The 13,877-nt window shown below is 48.1% G+C and overlaps 1 protein-coding gene across 1 annotated transcript; it reads left to right on the forward strand.

The window, feature by feature from the left end:
- The first annotated feature begins 7,394 nt into the window (after positions 1–7,394).
- On the forward strand, positions 7,395–8,741 carry LOC109770979 (cytosolic sulfotransferase 5). The gene has a single exon (XM_020329695.4). It carries the CDS (start codon positions 7,451–7,453, stop codon positions 8,552–8,554), a length of 1,104 nt encoding a protein of 367 aa, XP_020185284.1. The 5' UTR covers positions 7,395–7,450; the 3' UTR covers positions 8,555–8,741.
- Positions 8,742–13,877: the final 5,136 nt, after the last annotated feature.

Consider the following 13,877-nt stretch of genomic DNA (forward strand, 5'->3'; position numbering starts at 1 on the left):
TAGCTATCTGTTCACAATCTTCTTGCCCTTATTTTTCGTAAATGGAGTTCTTCTCTTGAACGGACGTCCTTTAGGTAGGGTGGTCCTGCTTCTTCTTGTGGTGTATGCTGGTACTTCATCGTCGTCATCATGTTCCATCTTCGGGTCGCCGTACTTGTCGAAGTCTTGCTCATTGGCGACTCCATCCATTCCGATGATCTTCCTTTTGCCTCTCCTCACGACAACACGACTGGGCTTTGACGGGTCGGTAATGAAGAAGCATTAGTCCACTTGGGAAGCCAGTACCCATGGCTCATTTTTCGCGGTGACGTTTGCACCCGCGGTCTTGGATTTGGCTTCGGGTATAACCATGGTGGTCAAATATCGGTCTTCTTTTAGGACGCTCTTGGCCCATCTGACACGGAACATCGGGACCTTCTCTCCAGCGTAGCTCAGCTCCAGATCTCCTCGTTCCTTCCGTAGTATCTGTCCTTGTCGTTACCGGTGTAGGATTCCATCGTTACCCCGGAGTTCTGATAACCATCGCTCTTCATGTCCTTTCCCTCGGTGTAGAATGTGTAGCCGTTGATATCGTACGCCTCATACGTCATCAGGTTGTGCTTGGCGCCCTGTGACAAGGCGAATATGAGTTGTTCTTCCGTGGAAGAATCCTCATGTAAAGGGTACGACAAAAGCTTCTGCTTGAACCAACGCGTGAAACATGAGTTGTGCTCTTTGATTATATCTCCGTCCGTCCTCTGTTGGCCTCGGTCATTGTACGTATTCTCAATAAAGGTTTTGTGCTCTACCACCCAAGGATCGACCACGTCTATGTGTTGTAGCGCGACTAGGTTTGCTCTTTCAAAGTCGGCGAGTTGACCCTCGAAGTCGACATGCATTTCGCGGCGACCCTCACGGTGACCCCATCCAGCGAGCCTGCCGAGGTGCCTGTTGACGGGCAGACCAACGGGGTTCTCGATGCCTAGATAATTCGTGCAGTAGGAGATGCACTCTTCGGTCATAAAGCCCCTGGCTATGCTTCCCTCTGGACGTGACATGTTGCGAACGTATCCTTTGATGACACCATTCATCCTTTTGAATGGCATCATGCTGTGCAGGAACGTCGGCCCGAGTTGGATGATATCCTCCACGATATGGACCAGCAGATGCACCATAACGTCGAAGAATGCGGGCGGGAAGTACATCTCAAGCTCGCATAGTATCACCACGATCTCTTCCTGTAGCCTTCTGAGTTGCCTCACGCCAACCGACTTCCGAGAGATGACGTCGAAAAAGTTGCATAGGCCAAATAGCGTTTCACGGACGTGCGCGTCCATGATCCCACGGATTGCAACTGGAAGTATCTGCGTCATCAGCACGTGACAGTCGTGAGACTTCATCCCGCTGAACTTCTGCTTCGCTGAGTCTAGGTATCTGCTTATCTTCCCCGCGTAACCGTAAGGAAGTTTTACTCCTACGAGGCAGGTGAAAAACTGATCGATCTCCTCCTGACTTAGAGTGAAGCACGCGGGAGGGAAGTCATTTCCGGTCTTCTTGGCCTTTTTGCCTTTGCGACGACTTTCCGTGTCCTGCTTCGCCTCATCATCATCATCATTAGCGTGAAGCTCCTCCCTGATGCCCATTGATTTCAAGTCTGCCCTTGCTTTCGGCCCATCTTTGGTCCTCTCTCGCATGTTGAGCAAGGTACCAAGCAGACTCTCGCACACGTTCTTCATGATATGCATGACATCAAGGCCGTGAGGCACACGGTGGATCTTCCAGTATGGCAAGTCCCAGAAAACAGACCTCGTTTTCCATACCTTCAGCAGCGGCTCTTGCGCCTTTCGCTTCTTTCCCGGCTCTGGCGCCTTTTGCTTCTTTCCTGGCAGTGGGCAATCTTTCCAATTTTTCAACAGCCCGTCTATTTCCTCGCCGCTCCTCGTACGCGGGCGTCTTCGGGTTTCGGTTTCACCATCGAACAGATCCTTGCGTTTCCTCCATGAGTCATCGTCGCGAAGCCACCTTCGATGTCCCATGAACACGGTTTTCGAAGACCCGGGATCTCTATCTAGTTGGCGATACGTTGTGTCATCCATGCACCTGACGCATCCAGAAAATCCGTGGACCACCTGCCCCGCGACATATTTGTAACCGAGATAGTCGTGCACCGTCGTGAGCAGTGCGGCTCTCATAGGGAAATATTCTTTCTCTGCGGCATCCCACGTATTGGCTGGCGTTTTCCACCGCGTGTCTAGATCCTCTTTCAGCAGCCCCAGATACAGATTGATGTCGTTCCCTGGTTGTTTCGGCCCTTCAATTAGCAGACTCATGTGAATGTACTTCCTCTTCATGCACAACCAGGGGGGAAGGTTGTACATCCACACAAACACAGGCCAGGTGCTATGTGTGCTTCTCTGGCTGCCAAATGGATTGACTCCATCGGTGCTCGCGCCCAGCACGATGTTCCTTGGATCCTTCCCAAATTCTGGGTGTTCGAAGTTCAACGCTTGCCACTGGCTCCCATCCTTAGGGTGACTCAGCATCTTGTCTTTTTTATTTATCTCCAGATCATTTGCGTCATCTTCTCACTTCTTCTCCTCCCTATCCGCGTGCGAACGCAAGAGCTTTGCTACCTTAGGGTCCACGAAATACCGCTGCAGACGAGGAGTGATCGGAAAGTACCACACCACTTTTCGAGGAGCTTTCTTCCTCTTCTTGTATCGAGTGACGCCGCACACCGGACATATGGTAGACTCCGCGTGCTCGTCCCGATAAATGATGCAATTGTTCATGCACACATGGTATTTCACGTGCGGTAAATCCAGAGGACACACGATTTTCTTCGCCTCCTCGAAACTGGTCGGGCACTTGTTCCCCTTGGGAAGACGTTCGTGCCAGAATGACATGTTCTCGTCGAAGCATGCGTCGGTCATTTTGTGTTTTACCTTCATCTCCAGAGCCATGAGCGTTAATTTCAGGCGGGTATCCTTGGGTCTGCATCCTTCATACAATGGAGTAACCGCATCTATCTCCAGTTGATCCAGCTTGGCTTTCTCTCGGACGGCAGCTCTTGCGTTATCCGTCCGCTTGAGAAGCAGCTCTTGAATATGAGGGTCCTGCACCCAGCCCATCGATGGTCCATCGCCGTCTGCTCCGGCATCTTCATCTTCATGATCATGCCCTTCGTCTTGATCTTCCTCATCATCATGTCCTGCATCTTCTACATGATGACTGTGTATAGCATCACCGTCGTGATCATGTCCTGGAGATTCTTCGTCTTCTCGTCCGCCCTCGCCGCGGTGGTTGTCTTGCTGCCCTTCCTCATTTCTTGCCCGGCCCCCATGGACGACTTCATAGTCATCTTCATCACCTTGCCACCGATAGCCATCCATGAAACCACGCAAGAGCAGGTGGTCCCGCATCTGCCCGGAATCTGGGTCCGCAATAAGGGTCTTCCGCTTGCATCTTCGACACGGACATCTTATCTCCGTCTCATTCTTTTGAAGCATCTCGGCCTTCGCGGAGCTCAAAAACCTATTCACGATACCTTCGGTCACCGTGCGGACCATGGTCGCCTGCGGGGTAGAGCAAAACGATACTTTAGAACCAAGAAAAAATTTGGCATGACTTTGCCTAAAAATAGGACCAAAAAGAATGCATAGTGCCAAATTCTCGCCGAAACGGAAATGAATCAACATTCCGGCAAAATATTGGCAACTATCGCATTTCAAATACCGGTACCTGCAAACACAAACATATATGCAACACCACAAACATATGCAACACCACAAACATACATAGATCTAGCTAGGCCATAAATAGTGCATGTGCACGTTGTTGGAGGGAGAAAAAAGTAGATCTACAACATAAAGAAAGCTTTCCCCTTACTTACCTATAAAAAAAAAGGTAATTTAACCACTTAATTTGGGTGAATCTATGGTGCAAATGAGGTGAGGAGGAGGAGGCAGCCAAGACAAGCTTGGAGGAGGAGGTGGAGAGAATGAAGTGGGGAAAGTGAGTGTGGTAGGTAGCTGTCCAAAATATCTAGCTGATCTCAGGTTACTAATGGCGCACCACCCAAACATGCGCCATTAGTAACCCTGCTTACTAATGGCGCACCAGATAGGGGTGCGCCATTATTAGAAAAAAATATAATTGTCAGTAGTGGTGCACCGTGGTTGTGGTGCGCCATTACTAGTTTGAACTAGTAATGGCGTACTTCACCCTGGTGCGCCATTACTACTTTTGAAAAAAAGTAAAAAAAAATTGTCAGTAGTGGCGCACAGAGCGTGTGGTGCGCCATTAATAGTTTTGGAAAAATAAAAAATAAAATAAAATTTGATAGTAATAGCGCACCGTGTGTCTGGTGCGCCATTAGTAATGAGGACACTAATGGCGCACCTGTATCTGGTGCGCCACTGCTATATAGCAGTGGCGCACCACATACATGGTGCGCCATTAATGTCCATATCAACTATAGCCCTTTTCCTAGTAGTGACGGGAGGGTAGGACAAAAGATGTCATGCAAGTTCTTTTCCATAAGCACGTAAGACTATATTCGGAATACATGCCTACATTACATTTATGAACTGGAGCTAGTTCTGTGTCACACTATGTTATAACTGTTGCATGATGAATTGCATCCAACATAATTATCCATCATTGATCCATTGCCTACGAGCTTTACACATATTGATATTTGCTTAGTTACTTCTCCGTTACCGCTGTTACGATTGCTACAAAACTGCTACTGTTACTCTTGCAACGTTACCGTTACTTCCATACTACTTTGCTACTAAATACTTTGCTGCAGATATTAATCTTTCAGGTGTGGTTGAATTGAAAACTCAGCTGCTAATACTTGAGAATATTCTTTGGCTCCACTTGTGCCGAATCAATAAATTTGGGTTGAATACTCTACCCTCGAAAACTGTTGCGATCCTCTATACTTGTGGGTTATCAGGGAGAAGCTCGACCGCATCGTCCAGCAAAAGCTCCAGGGGCCAGGGCTTGTGTTTTGAGCAAGAGTCATTTGTTATGTGTTCTGTTCTCCTTTGCACTCTGCTGCTTCTGGTTGGGGAGAGGAGAGCCCTATGTTGATTCTGATTTTTCTTAGTTGTTTGGATTGCTTACCACATGTGTAATATGGTATGTTAATTGTGGTTTAATTCGAGGAATAAAATATACAACATCATATGGCCTCATAGGGTGGGATACACTGATTCATTCACTGGTACATTTGCCACAACTAGCTGCTCTGTAACTGTGATTCTAGTGGTCTGTATTTTGACTGAAAGAGTGTAAAATGCAGTTCTCGTAGTGCACAATCATGTCAACAATAGTCATACCGGAGTCTAGATGCATGTGAAGGCATGAGTTCAAACTCTCACTCCTCTTGTTACTCCGCATAGCTAGGAAAAACCCACCAGACAGATATGATGCAGCTCAAAGCCTCTTCTTCCTATACATCCTACACAACCATGTCTGTGTTCTCTCCGACAGCCATTTAGCAGTAAACGCTGCCCATTTCTCCTCAAAGACTTTACGTGAAGTGGCATGATAAAGTAGAGACCTCAACTCTTTTAGGGACTTATGGTGAAGGTGTTTCTGCTTGTTCTTCTCGATATGCCACGAATAAAGACGATTCCAAACGTCCGGAAGTACGTTTATGATGGCCTTTATTATAACTGCATCTCCACCAGTAATTACAGACTTGAGCTTCTACTGACAGTGAGCTCTCAAGAACGTCTGAAGCAGCCAAACATCTGTGTATTCCGTCTCGTAAGACACAATAGCACAACCGAACATCGTGATGCAACGGTGGTTGTTCAGACTGATGAAAGGTATATATATGGTGTGCCATACCTATTCATCTTGTATGTGTTGTCGAATATGGTCACATCACCATAGTCAACATAGTCTCGACGTGATTGGAAATCACACAAGAATAGGTTTTTCAGCCTTCTCATCATCAACAGTGTGCTCAAAGAAAAATAATCTGGATCGCTGTCCTTTTTGATCATCATGATCCCAGTGGTAGTGTCAGCATCACCCTGTGCAAGCAGTTTCATTTTCTCTCTATAGCACATATTATAAAACTTCCTCCTCCCAAAACAAGCCTTAGCATACGACCTGTACGTGCTGAAGAAGTTATAAAAAATGATATGTTTCCTGATCCCAGCACCTGCCATAGTTAAGATCCCATCTTTCTGAAATTCTTTGATCTAATTATGAGACCGGAGAAATGTGACTTCGTCCAGTCTAGCTAGAACATGACTATGATCATCAATGAAACTGCTGACATACCAAACTCCACGCTCTTTTCAAGCTTCATAGTTAAATGGGCATCGCAGAAGCATCGACTCTCCGGTCTGAGCCTACGGGTCCTGCCTTCTATTGTACAAAATTTGGCCTCTCATTTTCCAGCCCTCGAACACAGGTACCTCCTCAAGCGCCCTCGAACATAGTTAAATTATGTGCGAAATGAAATTGCTTAACAATGCGTCGCACAAATTTATGCATTAAAACTAGCACCTACTTACTTAGTCAATAGATTTTTTTATCTCATTTCAACGATTAGCCTAATGTAAGATTTGCAAACCGACCTCTTCGACCCCAGCGAGGAGGGGAGATGGATCCATTTCAGCCGGGGACGAAGGCGCCCACGACGTGATGATGATGGCCGGCGGAGGTAGGCGTCCACAACCGCGTTTATGTTGCCCGTAGACCGCCGCCTTGAAGATTCACAGGTGGGCGGCGATTTGGACGACGACAAAGGAATGCGGCGGCTGCAGCGATGATCGCAACTAGGGTTTTGCCTGTGGGCGGCGACAGGTCACACACGACGTGTTGTTTGGGTGGCAACCAGGGCGGCGACCAGGCTGACGGTGACTGCCGGGAGGAGAGCTGCGACTGGAACGACTACCACCGCTAGGGTCTCGATGGGGGTGTCGGCATGTCACGCGCCGGGCTGTTTTTTTCACACGTACTGATGCGGGTGTACATCAACGAGGATTGGCATACGGCGACGGCGTAGGACGTACGCAGGTTAGCATACGGGCGACGGGTACGGTGTACGTGGGCGGGTATGCTATAGGCCGTGTGGAATGATTGTACTAGCCAATATATGTTTGAACTTATACGTACGACACTTCACGTACGAATTCTATCCGACAGAGCAGATCAAACCGTATGTCAGCTGGACTCTAAGTCCAGTAACGACTGGATGTTGCATCGTACCAAATCGGACAAGTCATGCTCGCACGTGTAGTAGTTTTGTATATGTTTTAGGGGTTGTATTGAAGCGGGACTTTATTTTTGTCGGCATACAATAGCATTATTTTTGGTGCAGTCTCGAGGACATGTCGCTTTGGAGTGCACGATCTGATTATTGCGAGTCACAACTGAAGTGCTTCATTTTTATATATATGTGCAGGGAGACGGAGTATGAAGGGAGGTATCTCACTCCTCCATGTGCTCGCACCAACCGGCTTCTTGGCTATCCATTCATAGCCAAACCAAGATGGCTAGCTTCGCCACCTCTCCCTCACCGGCGATGGACAAACCGGCAGCCGCAGCTCCAGGGGGCGCCACCTACACCGAGAGCTCAGCGGTAGACGCCCCATCCGATGAGAGCCTGAAAGACTTCATATCCTCGCTCCCGTCAAGGGAGGGGTGGCCGAAGCCGCTCATCCAGTACAAGGGCTACTGGTTCAAGCCGAGGATGCTGGAGGGTGTCCTGCGCACCAGACGAGCCTTCCTGCCCCGCGCAGATGACGTCGTCCTCGCCACGCAGCCCAAGTGCGGCACCACCTGGCTCAAGGCCCTCGCCTTCACCGTCGCCACGCGGTCCCGCCACGGCCTCGGCGCCGACCACCCGCTCCTCACTTGCTACCCGCATCACCTCGTGCCGTACATCGAGATCCCTGGTGCTGCCGGCGGCCATGTAGTCAACCTCGGCGCGCTCCCGTCCCCGAGGCTCCTCGCCACGCACATGCCCATGTCGCTGCTCCCACCGGAGACGCGGTCGCTCGGCTGCCGGGTGGTGTACCTGTGCCGGGACCCCAAGGACACGCTCGTCTCCAGGCTGCACTTCGAGAACAAGCTGGCGGCGCGGTGCGGCGGCGTCGGCCCGTCGATGGACGACGCCTTCGGCATGTTCTGCGAGGGGTTCTCGCCCTACGGCCCCTTCTGGGACCACTGCCTCGAGTACTGGGAGGAGAGCGGGGCGAGGCCAGACACCATCCTCTTCCTCAAGTATGAGGAGATCAAGCTGGACCCGGCGCGGGTCGTGAGGAGGCTCGCGAGCTTCCTCGGCGTCCCGCTGACCGAGCAGGAGGAGAGCTCCGGCGTCGCGGACAAGGTGGCGAGGATGTGTAGCTTCGAGACGCTCACCGGGCTGGAGGTGAAACAGGTCGGCGGCGTCAGCCACGGGAATAGAGTTCACTTTGATAACTCTGTGTTCTACAGGAAAGGCGAGGTAGGGGACTGGGTGAACCACATGAGCCGCGAGATGGGGGTGAAGCTCGACCGCATCGTCCAGCAGAAGCTCCATGGTTCCGGGCTCGTGTTTTGAGCAAGAGTCATTTGTCATGTGTTCTGTGCTCCTTTGCACTCTGCTGCTTCTGGTTGGTGAGAGGAGAGCCCTATGTTGATTGTGTTTATTATTATTATTATTATTATTATCATTATTGTTTGGATTGCTTACCACATGTGTCACGTGGTATGTTGATTGTGGTTTAATTTTGAGAATAATAATAAAACAACATCTGGCCTCATAGGGTGGGATACGCTGATTCATTCACCAGTACATTTGCTACAACTAGCTGCTCAGTAACTGATTTTAGTGGTCTGTATTTCACCTGAAAGAGTGTAAACTGTATATCTTACAGACTGTAAATGCTTCTGGGATAGCAGGTTTACAGTGAGATGAAGTGATGTGTCACATAATCCTATTATTGTACTTGTCAGGTTGTTCATAGAGGGGACAAAATTAGCACAAAATACTGATTTCTTCAACAAAAATTTGATAGGTGCTAGGCCAAAGATTATCCGGTAAAAACAATAATGTGATAGAAAATGAGAACAAAAAGAGAGGCTAAAAAATAATATGATCGAAATTACGGATAGGACACAGAGGAAAACAAGCAGAACGTTTACTAGAAATACACTTGCAGCGACAAAATGTTTACATATCAAGTGTCGGATATGTTTATCTCGAGGCAAATACTATTATCTAATTTGGAGTATAATAAAAAAAGGCACAATGTAAACATTTTGTTTCAGATGGCCAACATAGCTCATAATAAAGAAAATAAAATAAAAGAAAAAACATCTGAAACTTGGTGGATTCTGCTTGATATTGAAGACAGATAACCAGAAATGAACAGCATCAACTAAGAACCTGCAGCCACTCACTCGGGTCACATTGCAATAACCAACTTGGCTGGAGTGGACTAGTTTTGCAGATGATGCGGTTTAAAATACGTCCTCAAATCCGGTGCAAGTTGTGAGGAAGTCAGCTATATTCCTCGGCGTCCCACTGACTGAAGAGGAGAGCCCTGGTGTTGATCAAGAAGTGGTGAGACTCTCCAGCTTTGAGATGCTTACCAACCTACTCCCTCCGTCCCATAATGTAAGACGCTTTTTGACTCCCTCCGTCCCATAATGTAAGACGCTTTTTGACTCCCTCCGTCCCATAATGTAAGACGCTTTTTGACTCCCTCCGTCCCATAATGTATGACGCTTTTTGACACTACACTAGTGTGAAAAAACGTCTTACATTATGAGACGGAGGGAGTAGAAGTTAACCAGATTGGGGGGCGTTAGCTACGGAAACAAAGTTTACTTTGGTAATTCCTCATTTTATAGAAAAGGAAAAGTAGGGTACTGGGTGAACCACATGAGCTGCGAGATGGGCGAGTAGTTAGACCGCATCGTCCAACACAAGCTTCAGGGGTCTGGGCTTATGCTTCGAGTCAATTTTGTTATCCGTTCTGCTCTCAATTTCCATAATCAAGAAAGATATTCTGAGTTTTTTGGTTGAGTCCGCCAAGGCGTCACCATCGTGAGAGGTTACGACTATCTTTCACCTACAGTGTTAGGTACCAGGTCGATCTATTACAGATACAAGGCTCAATTCGAATTACACTCAGCTTCTCGCTGTTCTTGGGAAAGAAGGAAGGTAGGTGGGGGAAAGCAGAGGAGGGGAGAGCCGCCGTTCGTTCTGATCCTTCTGGATGCGTCTTCCTTTGCGCGTGAGGGGGTAAGTAGGCGCCGGTGCGACATGGGCTCAGCGGTCCCATTCCGGCTCGATGAATCTCCTGTTGGGCTGCGCTATCCGCTTGGGCCTGCTGCTGATTCGCCTTGCCGCCAGGCCGTCGTTGGTGACATGGCTCGCTGCCGTGGCAGCCCCCTGGGTCTTGGCTGTCAGGGCAGGTCGTGCGCTGACACAGTATTATGTAATCTCCTTCACATGCCATTCCACGTGCAGCACGGGGGTATTACTAGCAAGCAAAGCTTGGTGTGGCCTATAAATATGTGCCGTACGAGCCCTCGTATCGTATGTGGACTCTGCTACTATATTGCAGTTGTAGGAGGGGACCTGATTTACCCACTTTGCTGTGGCCTCTAAATGAGCCTACAGGAGGGGGGCTAGCCAGTGTCTCCTCATCATAAACCTGTTAGGTTGATCTCTCCACCAATGGGCCCAACGGCTCATTGGGCCCTTGATCCACGCCCTGATCGGGGGCGTCCAGCCCAAGCAAGGCTGGTGGGCCCCTGTCGCACAGTGCTATAAAGAGGAGGTGGGGACCAGGGGCACGAGGTACGAGGTTCATCACCGCCACTGTTCCCCACTCCTAACCCTATCCGATCCAGAGGGAGGCACTGAAGCGATGGGAAGCTCATCCCCCGTCGCCACCACCTCGCCTCACTCTGCCATCACCGGCTACCGTCACCATGGCCGGCACCGGGAGCTCCTCGAGCCACAAGGAAAAGGTAATACCTATCATCACTGTTGCCGGAATCCTAGCCTACACGATCTCGTGATTCTATCAATGGTATCAGAGCCTGTCTAGTGAGTAGATCGAGTGGGAAAGAAAGATTCAGAAACGAATCAAAAGAGAAAAGAAAACGAACACAGATACGATTTCGATCTCAAATCGAAGCAGAAAGAAGGAAAAAACTCCTTGTCAGAAAAGTTGCACCGCTGCAACGGCCGCGCCGTTCCTCTCGATTCCGACTCGCATCGGCATGCCGAGGTTTCGGGACGAAGAACCACCCCACATGGGGCAAAGGGCATCGCGAACAAACCGCTCGACGGCGGCGCGCTCACCGCAAGGTGGACGTGCAGCCGACGAGGGGGATGACCACGACGCCGCCGTAGAGAGCTCTGCCGTCGTCGAAAACGAAGGGGAGCAGAAGGGTTAAAGTAGCCTCGTCCTCTCTGCCACAGAAGGTGGAGATGGAGCGGGGAAAGGGAGAAGCTCGCGTGCCGCTCGCGCGGCGCGGTAGCTTCACGCCGTCGCCAGCGGCCGGCGGAGCCCCGACCCAGCTGCAGCACAGAGAGAGACAGAGGCGGGCGCGTAAAGGAGCAGAGGAGGGCGCAAGCACGACCCTCTCTCTCTCTGCCACAGGAAAGGAAAGGAGGACCCTCGCCGCGCCGGGGAGCCTCGCCGTCAGCGGCTTGCCGGCGGTCAGAGATAACCACGGACAAGAAGGGGAGCAGAGGACCGCTCCGCCGCATCATTTTTTGTCTGTCGTTGGAGGATAGGACAGAGGGGAAAGGGAAGAAGAGCTGGCGCACGGCACAGTGACGGCCGACGCCGTCGCCTGCTCGCCGGCAGCGCGGCTGGACTGCTGGAGCAGCTCCGCCGCCGCGGGAGCAAGAGAGAAAGGAGAGGCGCGCGGGGGGAGGAGAGAATGAGGCTAGGGTTGGGAGCGGCAGCGCTGGCCGGTTTTGTTCGACCTAGATGCGCGCGTGGCCGTTGGATCCCCGTGGACGGCCGTGATTAACCCTAGCGCGCTAGAGCGGGCCGCTGGGCCGGAAAGGGTGGCCAGGCCACAGCCGCGCCCTGGGCGATGGCGCAGACGCACGCCGGGCCAACTGCATTTTTTTTGTCCAGTTTCTGGGCAAATTTCATACCTTTTTTTCTATGCAAAATTATCAAAAGAAAATTCTGTCTAGAAAAGTAAAAGTAATGTTTCAGAAAAGAAAAAGTTCATGAATTTTTTTATTCATGTTTTTCTGTTGCAAATAAAAATAAAAGTGCTCTTTTAAAAGTGAATAGAACTAAAGTAAAAGATTAAATTGTTGCTTCTCTAATGCATTTTTGAACCAACCGGTTAAAATTGCTTAGAGAGTAAAAGAGTACAGAATTATTTCTGAATAGAATATTGTAAAGTTTCCGCTGCAAAGTAAAAGTTTTATTCCTTGATTAAATTGGAACCAACGGGAAAATTTAATTGGAAGAACTGTTCTTAGCAATTTTTTTACCCTGTGGGTGAAAAAAAGATGCAGATAGTTTCCGCTATGACAAAAGAAAGATATTTGTTTTAAAGTTAAAATTTGGTATTGTTATTTTCTGACCAACGTTGACGATAACAGTACTATAATTCTATGAGTCTCATGTTCAAAGCTTAAATCTCTGATAAATTTTGTATCAAAGTGATCAATTTTCAGAGAACATTTAAAGATCAAGAAATGCTCTTGAACTAGAGAAATGAATATTTCTTGTTTCCGCTGCAATAAAGTTGATGACGATGATTATTTCTGAGCAAAGTTGTTTAATAGAAATACTATCAAAACATTGTTTATGAGTTATATGCATTATTTCCATTTCCGCCCAACGGTGATATGGAATTAATGTAGAAGAATGAGTTTTATTCTAATTCTACCACAACTGTGATTTAGAGTATAAAAAGAAAGTTTTAAAAAGTTTAATGTGCATATTTTTTAACCAGACCAATGTAGGGTTATTTTTTTATGCTCATTATTGTTGATTATTGGCTAAGTTTTCTCAGACTAAAAGTTTTCCATGCTTTCATTCGTAAAAGCGAATGGCTGGGTACTTGTTACCCGAAAGATGACCAAGAAAGGTCATAACGTGAGGGAGTATGTTCTCTCTAAAGAATGGCTTCAAAAGAAAAGAATTCTTGGATATTAATCCAAGAAAAGAAAACAAATAGATCATTGAGAGTCTTGGTTGATGAATGTCTTTCATGTATTCTATATGAAGAAGATTTTTCAGTCAACATGATTTGAGATGAAACAAGCAACATGCGTGTTTAATTTGACCAACGTCGGATTAAGCATGTGTGTCAAAGAGCGTTTGGATTTATTTCTGAATTTCATGATTGCATATGTAGTCAAAAGAGCCAATTCTGGCATTTACCTTACAGGGAATTACCCGCATAGCGGGAAAAGAGGATTATGATAAAACCCGCATGGCGGGGAAAGTCTGGGAAAATACCTGCGTAACTGGGTAAAGTTGACATAGTATTATGTCAAAAATCCTATACGTCAGGAGAAATTTTGGCAAGGAACTTATCCTGTATGACAGGAGAAAGATATGATGACTCATGTGCGTTTGATGTGTCCCACTCTGGGAGAAAAGTACGGAGTAGCTATTATGCTTTCCTAGTATCGACCGTACACCTTATGTGTAACGGTCATTAAGCACTCAATAAATCCAAAGAGAATAAAAGTTATAGACGAACCTAAAGATAAGAATGATATGCAAGTGTGACTTGCAAAAGTACTAATGATAAAGAACTATTTTGAGTTTCCGAAATGGAATGAGGAATAAGGAAAAAGCTTCATTACATATGAAGTAATCAGATACATGAAGTAGATACTCAAAGTTTCCTCAATTCACAAGAGTTGTGAATGGTTTTTC

Source organism: Aegilops tauschii, chromosome 2 (assembly GCF_002575655.3).
Source record: "Aegilops tauschii subsp. strangulata cultivar AL8/78 chromosome 2, Aet v6.0, whole genome shotgun sequence".
In the NCBI taxonomy this organism is placed as follows: domain Eukaryota; kingdom Viridiplantae; phylum Streptophyta; class Magnoliopsida; order Poales; family Poaceae; genus Aegilops; species Aegilops tauschii.